Source organism: Phacochoerus africanus, chromosome 1, assembly GCF_016906955.1.
Source record: "Phacochoerus africanus isolate WHEZ1 chromosome 1, ROS_Pafr_v1, whole genome shotgun sequence".
NCBI lineage: Eukaryota > Metazoa > Chordata > Mammalia > Artiodactyla > Suidae > Phacochoerus > Phacochoerus africanus.
In genome coordinates this window covers 45,492,392-45,520,066 of record NC_062544.1, presented here as the reverse complement: position 1 = coordinate 45,520,066, position 27,675 = coordinate 45,492,392, and the positions used below count along the sequence as shown (strand labels likewise).

At 35.6% G+C, this 27,675-nt stretch overlaps 2 protein-coding genes across 2 annotated transcripts in view; one reads left to right on the top strand and one right to left on the bottom strand.

The window, feature by feature from the left end:
• The window catches only part of MTREX (Mtr4 exosome RNA helicase), a 123,821-nt gene that overhangs the window by 5,802 nt on the left and 90,344 nt on the right, over window positions 1-27,675 (top strand). Inside the window, 9 exon segments of the mRNA XM_047760481.1 lie at window positions 2,801-2,938; window positions 5,005-5,071; window positions 7,693-7,755; window positions 8,875-8,987; window positions 21,409-21,583; window positions 23,409-23,499; window positions 25,038-25,162; window positions 26,236-26,333; window positions 26,992-27,122. Coding sequence (XP_047616437.1) covers window positions 2,801-2,938; window positions 5,005-5,071; window positions 7,693-7,755; window positions 8,875-8,987; window positions 21,409-21,583; window positions 23,409-23,499; window positions 25,038-25,162; window positions 26,236-26,333; window positions 26,992-27,122 — 1,001 coding nt within the window.
• On the bottom strand, window positions 1,842-2,012 carry LOC125115788 (40S ribosomal protein S29-like). Its single transcript, XM_047760347.1, has one exon. It carries the CDS (start codon window positions 2,010-2,012, stop codon window positions 1,842-1,844), a length of 171 nt encoding a protein of 56 aa, XP_047616303.1.

Sequence of the window (27,675 nt, the reverse complement as noted above, 5' to 3'; positions counted from 1 at the left end):
GGTGTGAGATCAGAGGAATATTCACAATTATCTGAAAAGTTTGCTCTTTTTCAACTATATAAGGCTCTGTGAGGCTGGCTTTTTCTTCATATACTTCAGGCAAAAACAGTGCATCACAAAGTGAATGTCAAAATAGATCCGCATCCAGCTGCCTTATATTAAGCCAGATATTAAAGAAACTTGCAAAAATGTAAAACATTGCCACTCTATTCATTATTTTTTTTTGGAAAATAATTTTTAATCAAAAATGCTATTTATGTTAACTCCTAATAGTTCTTTTATTGCCATTTTTAAATGAATAAATTAATTTTTTTAGTTTTAATATATAATATTGTAAATATCAATAGATAAAACTACATAAACAAAAATCCTTGGAATCCTTATTAACTTTTAGACTGGAAAAGTCTTCTGTGATCAAAAATTGGAGGAGCCACCGATGTACTATATAGTCTTTTTTTTTTGTCTTTTTGCTATTTCTTTGGGCTGCTCCCGCAGCATATGGAGGTTCCCAGGCTAGGGGTCTAATCGGAGCTGTAGCCACTGGCCTACGCCAGAGCCACAGCAACTCGGGATCCGAGCCTCGTCTGCAACCTACACCACAGCTCACGGCAACGCCAGCCAGATTGTTAACCCACTGAGCAAGGGCGGGGACCGAACCCGCAACCTCATTGTTCCTAGTCAAATTCGTTAACCACTGCGCCACGACGGGAACTCCTTTTTTTGAGCTTTTTTTTTTTCTTTTTTTTTCTATATAGTCTGATTTACATTTTCCTGGTAGTTGATGGTTTTTGAGCCCTGTTTCATATGCTTTTGGCCATTTGGATAGCCTCTTTTGTAAAGTGCCTATTCTACTCTATTGCTCATTTTTTAATTGAGTTGTCTTTTTTTAGCCTTTTGTCAGTTATGTGTGTGATTTCTCCCATTCTATCTTTCCTCTGTATTCTTTTAATGGTACTTTTTTTTTTTTTTTCCTTTTCTAGATCCCCTCCTGTGGCATATGGAGGTTCCCAGGCTAGGGGTCTAATCGGAGCTGTAGCCGCCGGCCTACACCATAGCCACAGCAATGCTGGATCCTTAACCCACTGAGCAAGGCCAGGGATTGAACCCACAACCGAATGGCTCCTAGTCAGATTCATTAACCACTGAGCCACGACGGGAACTCCCTGGTACCTTTTGATTTATAGAAATTCTTAGTTTCAATGCAGTCTTACTTACCTTTTGATTAATAATTTAATGATGCATAATAAAGCATTAAGATCATTTTCTCATATTCTAGAGGCTTTGCTGTTTTTGCCTTTCACAACTCAATCTAATATCCTTATTGATTTTATTGTTTAACGAGCATAGGGGGTCAGATTGAATTTCCCTATGGATATCCAGTCCACCAAGCACCATTTTTTGTCACAACTTTTGACCATTGAATCCAACCACCACAAAATATTTTCTCCCAAATAGTAATGTCATGTCATTAGAGAGAGATTTTTTTTTTTTTTTTTTTGAAGGGCCGCACCTGAAGCATATGGAGGTTCCCAGGCTAGGGGTCTAATCCAAGCTGTAGCTGCCAGCCTATGCCCCAGCCACAGCAACAAATCTGAGCTGTGTCTGCAACCTACACTACAGCTCACAGCAATGCTGGATCCTCACCTACTGAGTGAGGCCAGGGATCGAACCCCGCAACCTCGTGGTTCCTAGTCAGGTTCGTTTCTGCGGTGCCACGATGGGAACTCCTAACATTTTTTTTAGTTCAATGAATTTTTTTTAATGTTTATTCTATGTACAAAGAACTAGCATTGTTTCTGCGTAAAGTAGATGTCCTGAGTGACCCATTCAAGGAAGCTCATTTAGTCCAACTTAATGAAGACAGTATCCTTCGCATACTGGTGGAAGCACTGGCGGCACATACTGAGGCTGTATTTCTGGATCGGACTATGCAGGTTTGAGCAGATGCAGCAAGAGCAAGGACCTTGACTGAATTTTCTCGGTTGGCTCCAGTAGAGCTGTTGGTGACCCATCTTGCTCTCTCAGCTGCAATGAGGCCAAAAAAAGCCAATGAATTTTTTTATATTTATAGTTGTATAACCATCATCACAACCTAATTTTAGAACATTTCCATCCCAAACCCCCAGTCCATCCTTCCCCCTCTACCTGCCTCCTTTGGTAACCATAAGTTTTTCCAAAGTCTGTGCATCTGTTTCTGTTTTTCAAATAAATTCATTCTACTCTTTTTTAGATTCCACATATAAGTGATAGCATATAATGTTTGTCTCACTGTCTGACTAACTTCACTTAGCATGATAATTTCTAGGCCCATCCAGGTTGCTATAAAAGTCATTATTCCATTATTTTTTATGTCCAAGTAATATTCCATTGTATATAGTACCGCATCTTTATCCACTCCTCTGTTGAAGAACATTTAGGTTGCTTTTGTGTCTTGGTTGTTGTGTATAGTGTTGCAATGAACGTTGGGGTACATGTATCTTTTCCAAGCATGGTTTTCTCCAGATGGATGCCCAGGAGTGGGATTGCTGGATCATATGGTGTATATTAGCATTTATGTTAATGTGAGTTGCAAAATATTTTAAAAATAGATTTTCCAAGAAAATATGAAAAACAAGTTGTGTTCAGTTTTATTAGTTAAAATTAGGGTCTTCTAGGCTTTAGCTAGTTTCGATTTGTTGCATCTACTTACATGACTTTTTCTGTTAATAGTATATGTTATATATGGAATAATATTTTATGGGGTCACCTTTAAAGTAAGAAGTGATACAGCAGAGTTCATTCTAAACCATTTACTTTTCAGAAAACATTTTGATGGTAAATTACAAACAGAGACAACTAATATTGGAAAGACCAAGAGAGATGCAGACTTTGAGGGCACAGATGAACCCATTTTTGGAAAGAAGCTCAGGGTAGAAGAGTCAATAACTGAAGACTTAAGGTAATATTTTCACTGTCATAAATGTTAGCAAGTCTTGGGTGGTTGCCCTAAATTTTGGAAATTGCTTATATATTGTTACTTTACAGAAGTATTTGCCGATATAGAGAAGTGAAGATAAATATACTTTGTATATTCATACAAAGCTAAAAATGTAGAACATTTTCTGAGTTTGGGGAAATGGGAAGCAGTATAGATGAGAACATTTTTATTGCTTTAGAGTCCAGTTTTAAGAATGAATCTGGAAGCTTTAAAAAGAAGAAATGACTTTATTTCCTTATTATTTGTTAATGTCCCAAGAAGAGGATCACTGGAAGAGTGGGATAAAGGGAAAGAATATAACCCATTGGAAGGAATAAGTGAGAAGGAACATTAGGAGGAACTGGTTTTCACTGTAGCATGTAGCAGTAGAGGAGTGACTATGAATCTCAAGACTTAACAATGAAGGAGACCCATGGCTGAAATAGCTGGTGTTTCTCACTTTCAAAAGTTGGAACTTTCTAGAATTGCCCTTGTGGTGCAGTGGGTTAAGGACCCAGTGTTGTCACTAGAGTGGCTTGGGTCACTCCTGTGGCTCCGGTTCAATTCCTGGCACAGGAACTTTACAAATAGAAAGCTGAAACTTTCTAGAAATTGAGGCCAGTTTCTTAGGTTGACCTGTTTCATGTTTTAGTGATGATTGTGACTACTTTTCCCTTCTTGTTTGCCTTTTTTTTTTTTTTTTTTTTTTTTTTGCTTTTTAGGGCTGCGAGTGCAGCATATGAAAGTTTCTAGGCTAGGGGTCAAATCGGAGCTGCAACTGCTGGCCTACACCTCACCCACAGCAACACAGGATCTGAGGCACATCTGCGACCTACACCACAGCTCACAACAGTGCTGGATCCTTAACCCACTGAGCGAGGCCAGGGATTGAACCCACATCCTCATGAATTCTAGTTGGGTTCGTTTCCGCTGAACCACAATGGGAACTCCTTGTTTGCCATATTATAGCTTGGCACTACAATGAAGATTTTACTCCTTTTTTTTTTTTTAAACAGCTCTTGTTGTCAGTAGCAAAGTAGCTACTGTAAATTGTGGTAGATGTGTCACTGAACTGTTTAAGATACACCATTTATCCAGGCGAGAGGAATAGATTACAAAATAATATCAACAATTTAAAAATCATTGTTGCTTATTATAGTAACCCTTGAGTTTTATGCAAAGTAGTTGTTGATATAAAATAAATATCAAAAGTATAGTCAATAAGAGATTAATGAATCTAGTGTGGAAATTATCTGCTTCAGTCATAGTTGTGGATAAATTAATGATTTGTCTACATTAAATTAAATCTTTAATTTACAGCTGTGTCTTATTAGAATCTATAAACAGACAATCTAGATAAGTGTAACTTATGATTTTGATGAGAATAGGGAACACTTTATAGCAACATTGTTTTATGCTAGTTTTTCTTCCTATCATGTAATGGTTTTATAAGCAGCTTTGTGTTTTGAAGTAGTAATGATGCTTTGGAAGGATACTTTTTTTTTTTTTTTTAGTCTTTTATCTTTTTTGTTGTTGTTGTTGTTGTTGCTATTTCTTGGGCCGCTCCCTCGGCATATGGAGGTTCCCAGGCTAGGGGTTGAATCGGAGCTGTAGCCACCGGCCTACGCCAGAGCCACAGCAACGCAGGATCCGAGCCGCGTCTGCAACCTACACCACAGCTCAGGGCAACGCCGGATCGTTAACCCACTGAGCAAGGGCAGGGACCGAACCTGCAACCTCATGGTTCCTAGTCAAATTCGTTAACCACTGCGCCACGACGGGAACTCCGGAAGGATACTTTTTATTCAAAATAGTTAGTGGAAGTAAGCTGACATAATTCTTTGAGTAATCCACTTAGATTCTGTTTGGTTTGTATTTTTTTTAAATTTTTTTTGTTATAGTTGATTTATAGTGTAGTGTTCTGTCAATTTGTTTTGTGTTTATAATAAAAGATCCTAACTGACCATTTTGAATTATAAGCATATATAATTCTCAGTCATTTATTTAATGTAATTTTAACAGGTGTTTTTTTTTTTTTTTTTTTAAAGTTTGGCAGATTTGATGCCTAGAGTCAAGGTACAATCAGTTGAAACTGTTGAAGGATGTACACATGAGGTAAGCACAGTGTATCATAGTTGGTGTTATTAGTGGGCTTTTGCTTTGAACTATCTAGTCTGCTAGTGGACAAGCAGTTTAGCCTTAAGGGCTTTGGAAACAGTAAGTAGTTTCTGTGCAGTGCACCTAGTCTAGTGGAGGAAACTGGGGCTTTGTATTCAAACCTGAGCTTAGATCCCGGCACTGCACTTTTCCTAACTACAATCTTGAATATATTTCTTAAACCTCTTTGACATTTTTTTAAAAAAATTTATAACTTTAGAATAATGGGATTTACATCATGGGGTTGTTTTGAAGTTTATGAAAAAAATCAGGTAGGGTACCCAGTCCAGAGTAGGTATTTAGTACATGCTCTTAAAAGTCAAGTAACTAACATTTTGCAAGTCTTGTGTTTTTTCATGTCTTGCTCTGATGACATGCAGTTTCATTGTTCTGCCACAAGGTGGTGGTCACTGATAGCCCTTTATCAGTGAGAGTATAAACATTGGGACACAAGGAAACTGTTTAACAGTTTTTCTTATTAAGTGCTTCTACCTTTACTGTGTAACCTTATACATTATTACATTATTATTACAGGTAATTGGGGAATACTATTAAAAGCCTTTATTGAATAAATAAGCAATTCCAAATTAACAGAAATTGCCTTTTTTTTTTTTTTTTTTTTTGCTCTTTAGAGCTACACTTGTGGCACATGGAGGTTTCCAGGCTTGGGGTCGAATTGGAGCTACAGCTGCTGGCCTACGCCACAGCCACAGCAACACCAGATCCGAGCTGTGTTTGCAACCCACACCACAGCTCATGGCAACACCAGCTCCTTAGCCCACTGAGAGAGGCAAGGGATTGAACCCGCAAGCAACCTCATGGTTCCTAGTCGGATTTGTTTCTCCTCGGCCATGATGGGAACTCCAAAAAATTGCTTTTGATGTAGATTTGGAACCATATTTTTGTCTAAGTACCTGTTTTTCTACTTGAAATTTCCTTATCTTTAGCACTCAGTTTGGCAGGTATAATATCCATTTGGTCATTTGTTTAATGCTTATGTTAGACCCAATTTGATACTGTGGCCTTAAAAAGATGGGATTAAAAACAAATAAGCAAACAGATTTTGTCTCAGAAGGCCGGAAGTTCTTTCTATACTCCTTCACGATTATCCTTAAGCCCTCCATTTGGTTATCGCCTCTCACTTTTTTAGCAGGTAACTTTACCTTTTATTTATCAAGAGGTTTGAGGATACAAAGTTGGAGTCAATTCACTCGAAGAAAAAGGTGTTAGGCTAATGAGGGTTGTTCTGCCAGTGTGCTTGGTTATGTCTTATCCTCCCTCCACAAAGACTGGAACATTCCATTTTCCCTTGACTGTTTCTAATGTCTTCTGTATTTGCTCTTTCTTTTCAGGGTATGAATGTTCAAAAACTTGTCTTTTGTTCTAGGTTGCTTTTTTTTTTGATGAAAACTATTCCTGTCCCCAGAAGGGTTCATTCAGTAATAAAAACAACTCTTAACTCTTGGATAATATGCGCTGGATAAATTACCTAATTCTAACTTTTGTCTTACCTTTCAATTCCATTTAGAATGTCACATTTCTTCCAGCACATTCATTATGGGTATTATGCATTAGGTTACACAATTTGTTGTTTTACTTTTCTTTCTTTCTTTCTTTTTGTCTTTCTTTCTGTCTTTTTAGGGCCACACCTGCAGCGTATGGAGGTTCCCAGGCTAGGGGTCTAATCGGAGCTTTTGCTGCCAGCCTACACCAGAGCCATGATAATGCTAGATCCGAGCCAAGTCTGCGACCTACACTACAGCTCATAGCAATGCCTGTTCCTTAACCCACTGAAAGAGGCCAGAAATTGAACCTACAACCTCATGGTTCTCAGTCGGATTCATTTCTGCTGTGCCAAAACAAAGGGAACCCCGTGTTTCACTTTTCTTAATTATGGTCAGTTTTTAGTTATTTCTTTCTGAAATGCTACTCACATTATCTTGATTTTAATTGAATTGCAAATTTATTGCAACTTCTTTATTTCTGAGTCTTATCCGATACTTGTTTATTGAAGTTTTTCTTCTAGAAATTATTTTTAACTTCTCTGTCACCTTACTTTGCCCCTTTGCCACTAATTGGCTTAAGGTTTGGGGATTTAGTTATGTTGTGAGTGCTCTCCAGATCTTAACCTTCACTGGAGGAAAATCAGTTTCCTGTTCCAGGAAGTAGTATCATTTTATTACCCATAGTTTTCTTTCATATAGTGGCATCTCTTTTTATGCCCATCAGTTTTTAGGCCTTTTTGAGCATTCATTAATTTCTGGAAGTACGTTAGACGTAGAAAATACAAAGATCGCTGAGATAGGTCCTAGACCTTAACACAATTTCTTTAGGAAGATAAACTTAAATGCTTTTAATTAATATTACTCTTAGATGAGCACTGATGAAAGTTTTTTTGAATGTTGTAGCTTTTGCATTTTGCCTTGTTCTTAAATGTGATTATTTAATTTTATGGTGCCTAAGACTGTCAGAAACACTTTAGTTTATCACTTATTTTTCAAAAAATAGTTGATTATGGAATGCTGAATGGATTGGTTCTCAAATAGTAAGCTGATTAATATATTTTTTCTTAACATCAGGTTGCACTTCCTGCCGATGAAGATTATCTACCACTTAAACCAAGAGTTGGAAAAGCTGCAAAGGTCTGTACTTGGGACAATAGTTTGTATAGTTTTGTGAGTCTTTTTTCCTAAAAATCTTGAAGGTAAACTTTTAAATGATATTTTTATACTTTCCAGAAGCTATTTGAAGTCACATATGGTGAGAGCCAAATCAGTAAACAATCATGCTGAAAACCAAGCATCATGTGATAAGATTTTTTTTTTTTTTTTTGTCTTTTTAGGGCCACTCCCATGGCACATGGACATTCCCAGGCTAGAGGTCAAATCAGAGCCGTAACTACCAGCCTCCGCCACAGCCACAGCAGTGGAGAATCCAAGCCTCATTTGCGACCTTACAGCAGAGCTCACGGCAACGCTGGATCTTTAACCCACTAAGTGAGGCCAGGGATCAAACCTGCATCCTCGTGGATGCTAGTCAGATTCGTTTCCGCTGAGCCAAGACAGGAACGCCCGTGTGATAAGATTTAAAAAAAAAAAGATTCTCAAACTTTTTAGAGAATCTAGTGAAAATCATCAATCGTTCTCTAGAAAAATATATGTGTACAATAAGTTTTGCATATAGTTTTGAGAGTTTAACAAGCTTCTAATGAAACTTAAACTCTAATACTTACATTAAATGTATTTCGAAGCCGTGATAGACCGTAAATGATTAATAGAAAATTTCCAGGTCATTTTCTTTAAGTAAAAACGGCTAAACTGTTCAAGTTTAATAGCTGTGGTGTTCTGCCTCTGCTGAGTGAACTTCATTGAGGACTTAACTTTTCAGAGCTTTAGAGTTCCCATCTATATGATAACTATGTTTGGGGTCACTGTGAAGATTAATAATATGTGGAAAAAGTGTTGCACAGTGCCTACCATAAAGTATGCTTGATAAATGATAATGATTATTATGTTGTGATTAATACAGTGTATATGTAAGCATAATATAATAATTGGGAGATTAGCAGAAAAAACTTCTATGCTATTTGGTTAAAGATTTTTTTTTTAAACTCTTTCTTATTTTCTCTAGTGGGTAGTACATTTCCTAAATAGACTCATAAAGAAATGCTCTCAGAATGCTTCTAAGAGTAGCATCTCTTGATTTTACAGTGTGCTCAGATGTGGCTAGGTATATTCATGGAGATATTAATTCTTTTATAGGAATACCCGTTCATTCTTGATGCATTTCAAAGAGAAGCCATTCAATGTGTTGACAATAATCAGTCTGTTTTAGTATCTGCACATACATCAGCAGGAAAAACTGTATGCGCTGAGTGAGTAGCTTTCTTTTTAAATTAAATTTTAGGACTGTTAATATTTGCTTTATGTGTTTAGGTACTCCTATGTTGTATGTATAAATATTTATAAATATTAATATCCTCTTTTTCTTCTCTTGCTCTTTTCCCTTGTAGTTTTAAGATTAAATTTTTTTTTGGTCTTTTCTAGGGCCACACCCGCAGCATATGGAGGTTCCCAGGCGAGGGGTCTAATCGGAGCTGTAGCCGCCGGCCTTCACCTGAACCACAGCAATGCGTGATCTGAGCTGTGTCTGTGACCTACACCACAGCTTACGGCAACGCCGGATCCTTAACCCACTGAGAGAGGCCAGGGATCGAACCATAGCCTCATGGTTTCTAGTTGGATTTGTTAACCACTGAACTATGATGGGAAATTCTAAGATTAAATTTTAAAATAACTTTGTTTCTTATTGTACCTTTTAAAAGTTTAAATTTGTTTTATTTGATTTCTGCAAGTAAATTTAGTGTATTTCTTTCTACTTTGGGCTTCATTTGCTCTTCTTTTTCTAATGTTTTAAAGGAAGAAAGGTTAAGTCATTAATTTCAGACTTCTTTCTTATATAGGCATTTAGTGCTGTGAATTTCCTTTTATTGCTATAACTGCATCACAAATTTTATTATATTTAGGAAATGTTTTTGATACGCTTTTGAAAAAAAAATTTTTATGGCCTCATCTGTTGCATATGGAAGTGCCTGGGCCAGGGATTGAAACTGAGCTGCAACTGCAACAATGCCAGATCCTTTAATCCAGTGCTCTGAATCAGGCATTGAATGAGCCACTGGAGTCAGAGTTTTAATCCACAGTGCCACAGCAGAAACTCCAGCTTTTGAAATGATTTGATATGTATTGATATGTTCGGTCCAGATTTTATATGGCATTTTCCTTCTACTTAAAGAAGGGGAATACCTTTAGCATAGTAGTATTCCTGATGAAAAATTCTTTCAACTTTGTGTACTTTCTTACACTTTGTCTTCAGTTTTGAAAGATAATTTCAGTCAGTATAGAATTCAACTTTTTTTTTCTTTTAAGCATGCCTTTTTATGTGCATAGCTTATGACAAGAAATCCACTGTCATCCTTATTTTATTCTTCTGTAGATAATGTATCTTTTTTTGCTACTTTTAAGATTTTTATCTCTATCAGTGGTTTATGCATTTTATTATGTGCCTTGGTGTAGTTTTTTTTTCATGTTTTCTTGTTCTAGGGGTTTGTTTCTAAGTGCTCCCTATGGCTCTTTTCCTTTAAGCTCTCCACAGTTATATTTGGCTGCTTAAAATTATATCATGATTCTCTTATGCTATGTACATTTTTTGTGTGTTTCTTTCTTTCTTTTTTTTTTTTTGCTTTTTTAGGATTGCACCCATGGCATGTGAAGGTTCCCAGGCAAGGGGTCCAGTCAGAGCTGTGGCCGTTGTCCTACACTACAGCCACAGCAATGCTGGATCCTTAACCCACTGAGTGAGGCCAGGGATTGAATCTACAACCTCATGGTTCCTATTCGGGTTCATTAACCACTGAGCCACAGCGGGAGCTCCTTTGTGTTTCATTTCAGGTCTTTTCAAATGCTGTGTCTTCAGATTCCTTAATCTTTTCTCCTGCATTATCTAATCTGTCATCCCATTCAGTGCATTTTTCATCTCAGACATAGTGTTCTTTGCTAGAATTTCACTTGTGTGTGTATGTGTGTTTAATGTTTTCCATCTGTACTTAACTTTTCTCCAGCTTCTTGAATGTACAGAATACAATTTAAAAACTGTTTAAGTGGTTCTTGCTACCACTTCTTTCATCTGTGTTATTTCCTGATCTGTTGTAATTGATTTAATTTTCCATTCATTATAGGTCAGTACTTTACTACGTCTTTACATTCTGCTTTGATGGATGTTTGTTTTTAATTTCATCACTGACTTTTGGCAGTTTAATTATGGTGTGATTTTACATAATTCTTCTCATGTTTCTTTTGCTTGAGTTTGTAAGGCTTCTCAGATCATGGTTCATTAGTTTTCATCTGAGTTGGAAAAATTTTAGTCATTTTTTTACTTCAGATTGTTCCCTTTAGTACTCCAGTTGTCTCAGAGTCCACCAGTACTATTACTATTGTTATTAATATTATTTTGCTTTTTAGGGCACACCCACAACATATGGAAGTTGCCAAGCTAGGGGTTGAATCAGGGCTATAGCTGCCAGCCTATACCACAGCCATAGCAATTCCTGATCCATGCCACTTCTGCGACCTACACCACAGCTCACAGCAATGCCAGATCCGCGACCCACAGAGTGAGGCCAGAGATGGAACCCTCATTCTCACATTTACTATTTGGATTTGTTTCCACTGCCCCACAGTGGGAACTCCAGTACTGTTACTATTTTTTAATTTTTTGGTATTTATTCTCTATGTTTAATTTGCATAGCTTCTCTTAAATGGCTTTAATTTATTCATCCCCCCCCCCCCCCCCCCCCGAGTCTAATCTATTTTTAGCCCTATCTAGTGTGTTAGACTTCAGTTTTTTATCTGTAAAAGTTTGATTTGGGCTTTTAATAATTTCCATATTTCTTCTCAACATGCAGTTTAATATTTCCTCAATATTCTTGAATATATAGAGCATAGTTACAATATAGTAGTAACTTTCTTTTTTGTTGTCGTTGTTTGTTGTCTTTTTAGGGCTACACCTGTGGCATATGGAGCTTCCAGGCTAGGGGTCAAATTAGAGCTGTAGCTGCCAGCCTATGTCACAGCCACAGCAACAGATCTGAGCCACTTCTGCAACCTACACCACAGCTCACAGTAATGCCGGATCGTTACCCACTGAGCAAGGCCAGGGATTGAACCTGTATCCTCATGGTTCCGAGGCCAGGGATTGAACCTACAGCCTCATGGTTCCTAGTTGGATTCGTTTCTGCTGCATACCTGGCTATTTTTTAATGCCTCCTAGTGCGTTGTGAATTTTACCTTCTTGGGTTTTGAATATTTTTTGCATTTCTGTTAATTTTCTTGAGCTTTGTGCTGGTTATATTTAGCTGGAAAAGATGTAATCCTTTCAAGGCTTGCTTTTATTATGATTTTAGGCAGAACTAGAGCACCATTTAGTCTAGGCCTAATTTTTTCCACTGCTTAATTAATATGTTTCTTGGTATTCTAGCCAGTTTCTTGTGAGTTATGAGTTTTCCACTGTGGCCAGTGGGAACCTGAATTATTTCTAGCCCTGTGTAAGGTTTGGTCATTTTTAGCTTTGCTCCATTTGGTTGGTTTTCCCCTGGCTTCAGGTAGTTTCCCAATACTTGTTCTCTGATTATTACTTATTTGAGGACAAAAGAATGCTCAACAGATGTTCAGAGCTATTCCTCTGTCCCACTCTCTCCTCTCTGATTATTTTGCACTGCAGTCTAGCTGCCAAGGCCTCCCCAGACTCCCACCTCTGTCTGTTTAACTTAGAGAAACTTCCAAGGTCCACCTCCTGGAGCTGTGGCTTTGAAACTCTGGACAGTCTAGAATCTGGAATTACCCTTCTCAGGGATTACTATGCTTATATGCAGCATCTGAAGTCATTGTTTCATGTATTTTATTTTATGATTTCAGGTGGATAGATAAAGCCAGTCCCTGTTACTTTGTGTAGGATATAAATAGATGTTTTTAGGAGTTCTGTTGTGGCTCAGTGGTTAACGAACATAGCTAGCATCCATGAGGATGTGGGTTTGATCCCTGGCCTTGCTCAGTGGCTAAAGATCTGGTGTTACTGTGAGCTGTGGTGTAGTCACAGATGCAGCTTGGATCCCGAGTTGCTGTGGCTGTGGTATAGGCTGTCAGCTGTAGCTCTGATTCGACCCCTAGCCTGGGAACTTCCATATGCCACAAGTGTGGCTCTAGAAAGTCAAAAAAAAAAAAAAAAAAAGATGTTTTCAGCATTATTTTTAGTGTGTGTTCTCCAGTAGTTGACATATCTAATTTTTAGATAATGTTTATCCCTGGCCCTGCAACATATTGTCTGTGTTTTAAATTTTTTGATGGGTGTCTTTTCTTCTAAAATGTATTTAAAGACTATGGCTCTGGAGTCATGCTACTCAGAGTATGATCCTGGACCAAGACACATGATTATCACCTACAACTTTTAGGCAGAACTTCAAGTCCCACCCTAGAACTACTGAATCATAATTTTCATTTTAACAGGATCACCTGGTGATACATATGTCTATTAAAATTTGAGAGGAACTGGGCCATTCTGAAAGTAGATTGTGCTTTTTAACATGGATGGGATTTTGCAGTCTGCTGTAGATTGACTTTTGTGGGTTATTTTGTGGGTCATTACTACCTAGTTTGCGAATATGTTTACTATGGCATATTATGTGCACCATGGCAGAAGCCCTGTACCCATTGAGCAGTGATTCCCTGTTTACTTACTCCCCAGTTCCTTTTACCGGCCAATCTGTTCTCTTTTTGCATGAATTTCCCTTCTCTGGGTACTTCATATAACTGGAATCATTCAATATGTCGCCTATCTGATTTCACTAAGCATAATGACTTTAAGGTTCAACTGTATTGTAGTATATATCAGAATGAATTCCTTTTTATGGCTGATCAATATTGTGTTGCTGTACCACATTTTGTTTATTCATTCATCAATTTATGGATATATGAGTGTTTCCAGTTTTTTGACTATTATGAATGACATTGCTAAGTTTTATGTACAAGTTTTCGTTTGAGCACATTTTTTGTTTTTTTTGTTTTCGCCATGATCAAAAAGCCAAAACAAATTTTTTTTTTTTTTTTTTTTGTGGCATGCAAAAGTTGCAGGGCCAGGGATCAAATGCACGCCACAGTAGTGACAACTCCAGATCCTTAACCTGCTGAGCCATCAGGGAGCTCTCTAGGTGCATGTTTTTACTTCTCTTCAGTATATTCGTAGAATATACTGGGAATTACTGGGTCATGTTTAATTCTGTATTTAACTTTTCGAGGAGCTCCTAGCTGTTTTCCACAGCAGCTACATCATTTTATATTCCTGCCAGTGTTGTATGAGAGTTTCAGTTTCTCCATATCTTTGCCAACACTTGTTACGAACTTTTTTGAATAGTAAATTTATTTTATGTTTTTTTTTTTTTTAAATCCACAAAATCATTTTCTTCATGTGGATTTTTGGCATATTACAAGTTACTCAGTATAATGTAAAACATTGTACAAGATGAACTAATTAGGCTTCTAAAAAGAATTCCAGAAAAACACATACACACACGTTACTTATTTCTAGACAAGATTAAGGTTTTATGGATATTAGTATTACTGTAACTCTATATTGTGTGTGTTGTTTTTAATTTCTGATAATGTGAAGTTTAAATTATTCAAGTTTTATTGAGATTTAAATGACAGAGTTTAAGGTATGCAGCATTATGATTTGATATACACCTGTCATGAAATGATTATCACAACAACTTTGGTGAACATCTATTATTTCATACAGATACAAAATTAAAGAAATAAGAAATAATTTTTTTTCTTGTAATGAGAAAGATCTCTTAGGATTTACTGTCTTTGATATATAACCTTCAGAAGTGTTAATTATATTTATCATGTTGTACATTACATCCCTACTACTTAGTTATCATATAACTTGAAGTTTCTACCTTTTGACCGTCTTCAACCTTCCATTCCCCCTCAACTCCCTCACCTCTGCTCCTACCCCTGCCTTTGGTAACCACAGATCTGATGTCTCTTTTTTTCTATAGGTTTGGGGTTTTTTTTAAGTTGTGTCTACAGCACATTTGTTTGTTTTTGAAGTGTAATTCACCTACAACACTGTGTTAGTTTCCAGTATATTACATAGTGATTCGATGTTTCTATACATTTCAAAATGATAACCATGATAAATCCAGTCACTATATGTCACCATAAAAAATATGACATGTTTATTAGACTATATTCCCCTCCCCCCCCATACATTTCATAGCCATGACTCATTTATTTTGCATCTGGAATTTTGTACCTCTTTATCTCCCTCACCTATTTCTACTTTCCTTATCGCACCATCTTCCCCTCTAGTAACCATCTGTTTGTTTTTTGTGTCTAAACTCCGTTTTTCTTTTAAGTTTGTTTATTTATTTTTTAGATTCCGCATGTTAAGTGAAATCGTATAGTATTTGTCTTTTTCTGTCTGACTTATTTCACTTAGCACAGTCCTCTCCAGGTCCATCTGTTTTGCAAATGGCAAGATTTTATTCTTTTTATGGCTTAGTAATATTTCGTATGTATACTACCTCTTCTTTATTCATCTATTGATGAGCACTTGGATTGCTTCCATATTTTGACAATTTTAAATGATGCTGCAATGAACATAGGGGTGTGCATATTTTTTTCTACTTAATATTTTTGTTTTCTTTGTATAAATACATAGGAGTGGCATTGCTAAATCATATCATAGTTCTATTTTTAATATTTTGAGGAGCCTCCATCCTATTTTCCATAATGGCTGCATCAATTTACATTCCCACCAACAGTGCATGAGAGTTCCTTTTTCTCCATATCCTCAACAATACTTGTTATTTCTTGACTTTTTGATAATTGCCATTCTCTCAGGTTTGAGGTGATATCTCATTGTAGTTTTAGTTTGCATTTCTTTAGTGACTAATGATATTAAGCATTTTTTAAAAAATTTGCTCATTAGTCATTTGTATGTCTTTGGAGAAGTGTCTGCTTAAGTCCTTTTCTGTTTGTTCATTGGGTTGTTCATTTTGTCGAATTATGGTGGTTATTTTGTATTCTGATAGTAGTCCCTTGTCAGATATGTGATTTGTAAAAATTTTCTCTCATTCTATAGGTCATTTTTTTTACATTCTTGAGAGTGTCTTTTGAGGTACAAATGCCTTTAATTTGACAAAGTACAGTTCATCTGTTTTTTTTTGTTGCTCATGTCGTATTTAAGAAACCATTGCCTAGTCCAAGATCACAAAGATTTACACCTTATTTTCTTCTAAGAGTTTTGTAATTTTAGGTATTATATATGTCTTTGATCCATTTTTAGTTATCTTTTGTATAATTTATAAGATAAAGGTCCAGCTTCATTGTTTTGCTTCTGAATATTCAGTTGTCTCAGAACCATGCGTTGAAAGGTGATTATTTTCCCCTCAGTCTTGGCACCTTTTCAAAAATCAGTTTGAGTGTGCAGGTTAACTTTCAATAATTATCATTTATTTCTCCATTATGGAGAAATTACAGCTTTCCTACTAAGCAGCTGAATTAGGTACTCTTAACAGTGATCACCTAAAGAATAAAGAAGATAGTGGGGGGGGGGGGGAAACAGATAAAAATGGCACCAATCGTCCTATTTATCATTGCCTTTACTGTGGCATTATGGTGGAAATACTTCATGAGTTCTGGAATATTGCCCTTTGGGACAGTCAGGGTCTATCTGGTTACTGCATATGTCCATAGTCTGGACATTGACTTAGGTGTAACTCAATTTTTCTCTTTGTAGGGGAATTAGAGGAGTGAAGGTTTGGATCTTAGATTATCATTCTAATGGTATCAGTCAGTTGCAGAATAGTCTTGATCTGTTTCCTAGATTCAAACACATTATGGTCTGGTACTACTCTAGTTCTGTCCAGTGAAGTAGGACTAATTTTTTAATTGGTTCACTCCTTTTCAGAAGATACTTAAGTCAGAAGCTAATTTCCTCCTGAGGCACAAATATATAGTAAAGAGGTTTGACTTCTTAAAATTCAGTTATTATCGGTGTATTATGGTATATTGTTGCATTGTCTATTTAAAGCCAACATATATAGCCATTAGCATTCTGGGCATTAGTGTTAACACTGCTTTCATTTTTCCTACAAAAGCAGAGAGATTTTCAGTACAGGAGATTTTCACATGTATGCTGAAAACCTGCAGTCATTCTCTGGGTTAGGAAACCATAAAGAGAAATTTAAGAAATTCACCAGAGTTATAGACACTTTTGAAATCCTAATGAGGACTGCTGTGGAAGATGGTCTGGTAGTTATTCAGAAAGTTAAACATAAAATTACTTTACAGTTCAGCAGTTCCACTCTTGAATATTCCAAAGAATTTAAAACAGATATACAGATACTTATGCATAAATGTTCATAGCAGCACTATTCACAGTAATGAAAAAATATAAACAACCCAAAAGGTCATTGGTGGATGAATGGATAAATAAAATGTGTATCTGTACAATGAAATATTACTCAGCGTAGCAGCAATGAAGTACAGATACATGCCATAATGTTAATGAATCTCAGAAACATACTGTGTAAAAGAAGCCAGATTCAGTAAGTCATATATTGTATGATTCCGTTTGTGTGAAATATCCCATATGATTTCATTTATGAGAAATATCCTAATTAGATAAATTCATAAGAAATAGCAGATTGGTGGATGCAGGAAATACTGAGAGGAGGGGAGCAAAAAGTAACTGCTTAATGGGGTTTTGGGCTGAAGGGTGAGAATTACGTTTTAGAATCAGAAAGAGGTAGTGGTTGTACTGACCTGCATCTAGTGAGTACACTAGATGCCACTGAATTGTATGCTTTAAAATGGTTAATTTTATGTTATATGAGTTTCACCTCAGTAAAAAATATATATATATCTGATGAGGTATATATTTGTATATACCAGATTTTATAATTTTAGACCCCCTGGAAATTTAGGGACTCAAGGTAAACTCCAACTTTAGCTGATAAATGTAGCAAGTATAACATTTTATTTATAAATCTGGTGCTAGTATTAATATATTGGTACTGTATGTTTACTTATGTAAGTGGATAGTTTTCCTGGCCCTCTTGGTTTTTTATTCCTTGTAAGGCATTTTTTTTCTTATTAGAGCTGCACCTGTGGCATATTGACGTTCTCAGGCTAGAGGTCGAATCAGAGCTGCAGTTGCCAACCTATGCCATAGCCATGGCACTGCCATGACCTGTGCCGTACCTTGCAGCAACGCTGGATTCTTAACCTGCTGAACCACAACAGGAACTCCTATGTAAAGCTTTTAAAACAGCTTTATTATTATATAATTTACGTATCACTAAGTTCACCCATTTTAAGTATATAGTTCAGTGAGTTTTAATAAATTTTAACAATTGCACAACTCTTACCAGTTTTAGACTTCTGTACATACAGTTTCCTTGTGTGTGTTTGCCTTCACATACAAGGCACTCCCACCTCAAACCCTAGGCAAATACTGATAAGCTTTGTCTGAATAGTTTTGCCTGTTCTAGAAATTTCATATAAGTGAAATCAGGTAATATGGAGTCTTTTGTGTCTTTTTTTCCCACTTAATGATAGCATTTTTAAGGTTCATTCATGTTAGCATATATCACTTGTTTATTTCTTTTTACTGATACACATTATTCCATTTTATGGATATATGACATTATCTTTTCACTTGATAGGCATTTGAATTGCTTTGTGCTTTTGGCCATTATGAGTAATTCAGATATAAACATTCATGTACAAGTCTTTGCGCATGTTTTTATTTCTCTTGGCTAGATAATCTAGTAATGTAATTGTTGGATTTTTATGGCAAATATATATTCAGCTCTTCAGTAAACTGCCAGATTGTTTTCCAAAGTGGCTGTGTGCTTTTTTACTCCTACCAATAATGGATAAGGGTGCCAGTTTTCTCTGTCTCTAACTCTTGCCATTATCTTTTTTAACTGTACCTATTTTTCTGGGTATATAGTAATGTCACATAGTGGTTTGGCATTTCTCTAATGACTAGTAATGTTAAGTATCCTTTCATGTGCTTATCAGCCGCTTGTATATATATTAAGTGAAATACCTATTTCAATCTTTCGCCAATTTTTAAAATTATGTTGGTATTACTGCATCATAATTCTTTAAACTGTCTTAACGGTATCTTTTGTAGAGCAAATGATTTTAATTTTGATGTTCAGCTTCTCAGTTTTTTCTTTTATGGATTGATCATACTTTTGACATCAGTATAAAACATTTTTTCCTATCTCACTATCAGAAATATTTTCTTTTGTATTTTCTTTTTGAGGTTTATAATATTAGTTTTTTCCACTTAGAGCTATGAATTCCTTTGAATTAATTTTTATGTCTGATGTGAAGTAAAGGTAGAATTTAAATTAATCTTTTGTATGTGGAAAATTGTTACAGTTGAAAAACTGTTTTTTTACTGCTGAATTATCTTTGAATTGGATTGACTGTTGAATTCCTGGTAAATTGTCTATATATGTATGGATTTGGTTTTGGACTTTGTGTTCTGTTGATCTCTGTATTCTTATGCCAGTACCACACTGTCTTGATTACTGTAGCTTTAAAGTAAGTATTGAAGTTAGGTAACGAGAGTCCTCTAACTTCACTCTTTCTTAAAATTGGGCTCTTCTAGGTTCTTTGCATCCCCCAGTAAAATCTTAAAAATAGTTTGTTAATTTCCACCAAAAAGAGATGACTTGAATTTTTATAGGGATTGTGTTGAATTTATTGATTGATTTTGGGAGAATTGTCATCTTAACATTATTATAGATTCTTCCAGTCCATGAGCATGTATATTCCTTCATTATTTGCATCTCTACTTTCTCTCAACAGTATTTTGTATTTTCAGAGTATAGGTCTTACACATATTTTCTTAAATCTCTGAGTATTTTATTGCTTCATGCTTTTGCAGATGGCATCCTTTCTTAAGTTCATATTTGGATTGCTAATAGCTTGTATACTGAAGTAAAGTTTGTTTTTATCTGCTGATATTTTATCCCGTGACTTTGTTAATAAACTTGCTTATTAACAAATTTTAGTAGCTTTACACATTGCATAAGATTTTCTGTATTGCTGGCCAGATTGTCTGTGAATAAAAACAATTTTTACTGCTTCTTATATGTTACCCTTCAGTTTCTTTTTGCACTGACAATATCCAGTACAATGTTGAACAGTAGTAGTGAGAGTGGACTGTTGCTGATCTTAAAAAAAAGATATTCAGTGTTTCACCATGAAGTCTGATATTAGCCATTTTCTTTTCCTAGGTGCCTTTCATCAGGTTGAGGAGGTTCCTTTTTATTAGTTGGGAATAAATGAAAACAAATTAAAAATACCCATTTGAATGGCTATTATCAAAAAGACAAGGGATAACAAGTATTAGTAAGGATGTGAGAACAGAAACCTTGTGCACTTGTTGGTGGAAATGTAAATAAATGGTTACATTCGCTATGGAAAATATGGAGGTTTCTCAAAAGATTAGAAGTAGAACTACCATATAATCTAGTAATCCCGCTTCTGGGTTTCTATCTAAAAGAAATAAAATTAGTATCTTGAGGTAGTCTGCATTCTCATTATTCACAGTCCTCAAGATAAGGAAGGAAGTAACCTATGCCCATCAACAGATGAATAGATAAAATATTTGTCTGTCTACACACTCACACACACACACACACACACACACAATGAATTACAATGGAATATTTAGCCCTCAAAAAAAGGAAATACTGCTTTTTGTGACAGGTTAGATGGACTTTGAGAGAATTATGTTAAGTCAAATAAGTCAGAGAAAGGTAAATATTGTGTGATCTCACAATATATTCTAATTTTTGGTTAAAAAGTGAGCATTTTAGATAATATATTGTAACATCTGTGTATTTTCTCTTTCATGTATATATCTTATTATTCATGTTTGATCATTTTTGGACAACTTTTAATTTTTAAATTTTTTATTTTGCTGTTGGAGGATGGTTGGAATGAATTATTTTTATTTCCCCAAATAGGTCATAGGCCTGTTGTGGGTAGAAACTGGATCTTAATTAAGGAGGATATGCCACAGTATTAAGTTTAGTCCTGATTTCATGGTCTATATTTAAATACTTAATTGAATTTTCTAAAAAAACAAAAAAAAACTATATTGTAGTCTATTAATCCCAATGGAAGAACTGTAGAAACCCATCATAATTTCCAATCAAAATTGATAACTAATACATGTAGGGGAAAAAACACATATGGATTAACTAATTTGTGAAATGCAAAAGGGAAAAACTTCATTTCTTATCTTTCCTAATATTTATACTCTGTGTATGTATAAACTGACAAGCAGAGCCTCTGTAAACTTTTGGAGGCCCATCTAGAGAATCAGAGGTGTTTAACTTCCAAAAAATAGGGTAAACATTGGTAATCCATTGGTATTAGTAATTTACATTATCTTCATGAGACCACAGTTTAAAATGTTCTTGTTCATTTAGACCATTTTACCTCAGATTTATCATAATAATTATTTTTATAATAGTTGGTTGAAAGTAGAATAAGACATTAATATTCTGAAAAGTGTATTTAAGATAAGTAATTAGAAGAAATTTGGACACAATTTATATGTTAATAGAATTTTTTAAATCATATACTTCTAAAGACAAGGTTTTGTTAATACTTTATTCTTATTTTTTTAAATATTTTTAGATATGCCATTGCATTGGCCTTAAGGGAAAAACAACGTGTAATATTTACTAGCCCAATTAAGGCCCTGAGTAATCAGAAATATCGTGAAATGTATGAAGAATTTCAAGATGTTGGTCTGATGACTGGAGATGTTACTATTAATCCTACAGCATCTTGTCTTGTTATGACCACAGAGGTAATATGTGCAGTCTTGCATCCAGTTTTTCCTTTCAGTTTAATTAAAGGGCCATTCAGTTAAAACAGCTAATGTTTTATTACTTGCTCTATGTACTACTATGTATGATAAAATGTAGTATTTTACATTTTGAGTAAATTTACTTGAAAGGGATAGAATTCATCTTAAAACAAGTTCTAGTAATTGTTTGAATTTAGTTTTTAAATTACCAGTATATCTGTTATTTGTCAAATAATATAGATGCAGATTTTTAAGGTTTTTGTTTTTTTTGTGTTCTTTTTGGTTGTACCTGCGGAGTGTGGAAATGCCCGAGCTAGGGATCCAACCTATGTATACTTCATTGGCCTGCCACTGCAGTGGCAACACTGGATCCTTAACCCACTGCACCACAAGGGAACTCCCTTCACTGAGTATTTTTAAAGGCATCTTGTCAGTGACATGAAACTAATTTGATGGTTTTATGTAGTTTCTAGAATTTGAATACATAGTTTTGAATAAGTAGTGGCTTCTTGTTCCATGTAATTTTTTTTCTTCTGCATCTAAGTGTTGATACAAATAGATAACTTTAAAAAATGCCTAATTATGTTTAGCTTCTTCCCATAATCACAGTTAATTTTTGCATATACTACAACGTCTTATATTTGGGACACCATTAACTCTCTTTATTCTACTAAGTACTTTTGTACACACTTGAATTATATACTTACTTTTTCAAAGACATGGTACACTAGAGAGCATAAATTAACTTCTGATCTTTAGAGTCAGTCAGAAGTGTTGCTTGCTTCTCATTTTGGTACCCAAAGTAACTTCATTTTCCATCCTCAAAACTTTCTTCCATCCATGGAAGATTTTCTTTAACTCAAAAATCAGAATAACAGTTGCTGGAAAGTATCCATATTGTTAAGAAGTTAACAGAATAGGAGTTCCCGTCGTGGCGCAGTGGTTAACGAATCCGACTAGGAACCATGAGGTTGCGGGTTCGGTCCCTGCCCTTGCTCAGTGAGTTAACGATCCGGCATTGCCGTGAGCTGTGGTGTAGGTTGCAGACGCGGCTCGGATCCCGCGTTGCTGTGGCTCTGGCGTAGGCCGGTGGCTACAGCTCCGATTCAACCCCTAGCCTGGGAACCTCCATATGCCGCGGGAGCGGCCCAAGAAATAGCAACAACAACAACAACAACAACAACAAAGACAAAAAAAAAAAAAAGTTAACAGAATAAAAAAAATGGGTAAGCAGTATAAGATCCTTTGTGTTGGATAGAAGATAATTTTAAGTTACTCTCATATCCTAGGAAGTGTAGGAGTTCCCATTGTGGCCCAGTGGTGATGAACTTGACTAGTATCCATGAGGACATGGGTTCAATCTCTGGCCTCGTTCATTGGGTTAAGGATCCAGCATTGCCGGGGGCTGTGATGTAGGTCGCGGATGCGGCTTGGATCTGTCTCTATGGTGTAGGCAGGCAGCTGCAGCTCCAGTTTGACTTCTAGCCTGGGAACTTCCATATGCCGCAGGCGTGGCCCTAAAAGAGAGAGAGGGAGGGAGTGAGGGTGGGTCTTGGGTTGCATGCTGTACGTATAAGGAAATAGCTTCATATTCAAGATGTATGGAGATAGAGGTGATAATAATTCTTTCTATGAATTACATCTGACTACTAACTGTTGAGAAATCATTTATTTTGGATTTAGAAAAGGAATATTATGTACTTAAGATACATAACCCCCTAAAAGTATTTTAATGTTTCCATTAAAAAATTTTCCAAAATTCTTTGTTGGAAAGAAGAGCTTTTAGTATGTCAGAATCCTGCTAAATCTTCTACTTTTTCTTTAGATTTTGAGAAGTATGCTGTACAGAGGCTCTGAAGTTATGCGAGAAGTTGCTTGGGTCATATTTGATGAAATTCATTACATGAGAGATTCAGGTATATTCTGTAGTGTTGCTGAGATGTGTGCCATGTATTTTCCTTAAGAATGGCATTAGCACAGGGAAGTATATCCAGTGTCCTGGGATAGACCATGAGGGAAAATAATATTGAAAAAAGAATATGTATATATGTATGACTGAGTCACTTTGCTGTAGAGCAGAAATTGGAACTACATTGTAAATCAACTATAATTTTAAAAAAGAAATAGCACTAGGAATTTTGAATAAGTAGTTAAACTTTCAAGTCGGTAGAGTTGTAGTAAACTAAAATTGTGGGCAACATGATACAATATTTCCAGTAGGATCTCATTCAATTTCAGCTTCTTAAATGGCAACGACTTCTGAGTGAGAAACTAGATTCAGGTTTAAAAATGGAATGAAAATTATTTGCTTTTAATAGAGAGCTGTCTAATAGAAGCAGTGTGTTAAAGAATTTCCAAAACTTCTAGCCTACGGAGTTAACTTTCTTGATTTTCATTAACTTATCTTAGTTTTTTTTAAAAAAATAAGTGTATGTTTACAAATGGGAAAAACTATAAATACCCCTTTTTGAACTATTATAGTACTGTAATGGAAAAGTAAATGTATTTGGAATTTGGGGTGGAGCTTGGAGGGTGAGGGTTAACACCACACATTTAAAATTTAGATGTTTAATATGTCATCTGCTATATTTACCACAGGGAACTCTACTCAGTATTCTCTGATGACCTAAATGGGGGATGAATCTGAAAAAGAATGGATGTGTGTATAACTAAACCGCTTTACTGTATAGCAGGAATTAACACAACATTGTTAACCAACTATACTTCAATAAATTTTTTTAAATTGAAAAATAAATTTATTCAAAACTAAAATTTTAAAAATTAAATATTTAATATATACACACTTAAAACTTAGTTTTTATTGGAACTAAACCACTGAGTATAAAGCACCTGTATTTATAGTGAAAGTAATACAGTTTAAGAAATCAGATTAGACACTGAACAGTTTTTTGCTTTTTAAATCTTGAATCCTATATTGATTTGTTCATTTTGCAGCAAAATTCTCAAACTAATTTTTCTTTTTTCCATTTTAATAAACCTGACATACAGTTTTGCTGTTTGTTAAAGCTTTCCTTCATTTCTAGAGTTGATGAGGGTAGTTTAGATGAGAGACACTGTATGGTGTAGTCACCACGTTTCTTTGAAATTTGTTTCTGTGACTTTCTATAAGCCAATAACTTCTGCTTCTCTTAGATGGAAATACTGTTTTTATTGTCCTGGGACTCTTTATTAGGGTGTTTGAACAGGATTTCGTTTGGAGCTGTTTTTTTTAGGCTGTTATTTCAGAGTACATTGTGTTTGTGGTGGTTTAGTCTGCTAACTTTCTACTACATAAATTCATGGTTAGAATTAAAGCAGTTTATAGTAAGGGTCTATGGCTAAAAATATCCTTGTATAAAGCAGTCTACATTTCTAATTATTGTGCTTGAGAGAAAATAATTTCAGATGCCTGTCAATAAAGTGACATTGAATTCCAAAGTTTGTTTTTTTTCAGAGCGTGGTGTTGTATGGGAAGAAACTATTATTTTGCTTCCTGATAACGTTCACTACGTCTTTCTTTCGGCTACAATTCCAAATGCCCGACAGTTTGCTGAATGGATTTGCCACTTACATAAACAGGTATTTTTATTTTTTGATGTTTTGAATATTTAAGATGTTACAGTTGATCTTACTTTATATCCTATACTTTTGTTTCTCATGCTGCTTAGAATAAGGAGATATTTTATTGTGAAAGTACTTTTCAAATCAAGCAAGCTTATCAAAATAAACTGACTTTTTTTTTATAAATGTGGATTTCTGAGTCCCATATGAAAGCCAATAAATCAAAATCTCTGAGAGTAGAGACCTGGGTCTTAGAAACCCTAACTTTTAAAAGCTCCTGAATTGATCCTGATGACCTACCAGATTTGGAAACTTGTGCATCTACTCATACAGTGAGCCATGAGCACTCAGAAGAGAATTCCCTCTAAGATCTTGGTACCAGAAGAAAGCTGGACATCTCCTGAGCATGTGATTTGGTTTTTCTCTTGTGAACACAGACTTTTTACTGTGTTTCCCTGTTGCTTTTCTAGTCTAGTTTCAGCAGCATTAAAGGACCTTATAACAAGTATTTGTACATGCGTACTAAATTTATTCTTGGTTTTATTTTCCTGCGCTTATTCTTCCTCTATAGCAGAACAGTCACATTTATTTTTATCCATTTAGAAGCTCTCTAAAGGTATTTTTGTAACACCCATGTTGCCTCTGTAGGGTAGAAACCCAGTGGATCTTCTGGAGGAATTAGATCAACTGCTGTTTTAGTATGTCCTTGAGAAGTCTCTGTGGCGGAGAAAAAGTCCCATTTAACCTCAGGAAGCATTCTCTGTTATCATGCTGCTGCTACAGAGAAACAGACATCTTTAATTTTTAGCATCACAGTCTAGGATATGGGCCCAAGATAATTAATGGAAACTCAAATCATGTATTTGGTCTTGATTAGGGAATTAGTAAGTTTGAACACCTGATGGTATGATTTGATAGACCTCATTTTCCATATTTTTCTCTTGCCTGGTTTTGAAAGTTTCATTAGATTTTTTTTTTGAAATGTTCAGTTCAAAAGTTTATCTCCTCAAATTCTTTTAGATTGCTCACATACATAGTATTGTTTTGAAGAAATAAAATATATTCTTAATTATTTTTCCTTGTTTTTACAGCCTTGTCATGTAATTTACACAGATTATCGGCCTACTCCATTGCAGCACTACATTTTTCCAGCAGGGGGAGATGGTCTGCACCTTGTGGTTGATGAAATGTAAGGAAGTAATTATTATTCTTATATCTATAATATCATACTTTTCTGTTTATGTCTGTTTTTCTTTAAGCTAGAGAAAAATGGCAGAGATTTATTCTTTTCCCTAAGTAGTTTTTATATTCCACAGTTGGTTTTTCGTGTAAGTATTTTTATTTAAAATTATATTTAGGAGTTCCCGTTGTGGCGCAGTGGTTAACGAATCCGACTAGGAACCATGAGGTTGGGGGTTCGGTCCCTGCCCTTGCTCAGTGGGTTAAGGATCCGGCGTTGCCATGAGCTGTGGTGTAGGTTGCAGACGCGGCTCGGATCCCGCGTTGCTGTGGCTCTGGCGTAGGCCGGTGGCTACAGCTCCGATTCGACCCCTAGCCTGGGAACCTCCATATGCCGCGGGAGCGGCCCAAGAAATAGCAACAACAGCAACAACAACCACAAAGACAAAAAAAAATTATATTTAAAACTCGTATTTTTTTAATACATGAATTAGATTTCCCTCCTTTCCCAGTATTTCTAAATGCCTGGAGAATAAGGGGGCTTTGGACATGTCTCAGATATCTTATGTTTTGTTTTTGTCAGTTTTATTATTGTATTGAATTACTATTTTAGGAGCTTTGTTTTGAAGAATGAAAAATGTTTGGATTATGATTAGGTATTCATGAAGTTACATAGAAAAATATTTGTGATTCCAGGGTGACTTCAGAGAAGATAATTTTAATACAGCAATGCAAGTACTTCGAGATGCTGGCGATTTGGCAAAAGGAGATCAGAAGGGGCGGAAAGGAGGAACAAAAGGTAATTTGGACCTTTGAGTGAATTTTATAGGTAAATTGTATTTTCAAATTACATTTCTTATTTTTTATTTAACTTTTTCCCCCTCAGGAAGTTATATAAAGATCTAGAAAGTATATGATAAAATTAGATAAATAAAGATTTATCTTTTTTTCTTATGTGATATTTATTGAGATACAATTCATATAGTGTACAGTTCACCCATTAAAGCATACAATTCAGTAGTTAATAGTATTTTCATGAAATTATGCAACTGTCACTACAGTTTTGTTTTGTTTTGTTTTGTTTGTCTTTTTGTCATTTCTTGGGCCGCTCCTGTGGCATATGGAGGTCTAGGGCTAGGGGTCGAATCAGAGCTGTAGCTGCCACCCTACACCAGAGCCACAGCAACGCAGGATCCGAGCCGCGTCTGCGATCTACACCACAGCTCACGACAATGCCGGAACCTTGACCCACTGAACAAGGGCAGGGATCGAACCTACAACCTCATGTTCCTAGTCGGATTCGTTAACCACTGCGCCACGACGGGAACTCCACAGTTTTTTTTTTTTAATAA

Excerpts from the sequence above, each read along its gene's own strand:
- LOC125115788 (XM_047760347.1), bottom strand. The coding sequence starts at position 2,012 with ATGGGTCACCAACAGCTCTACTGGAGCCAACCGAGAAAATTCAGTCAA.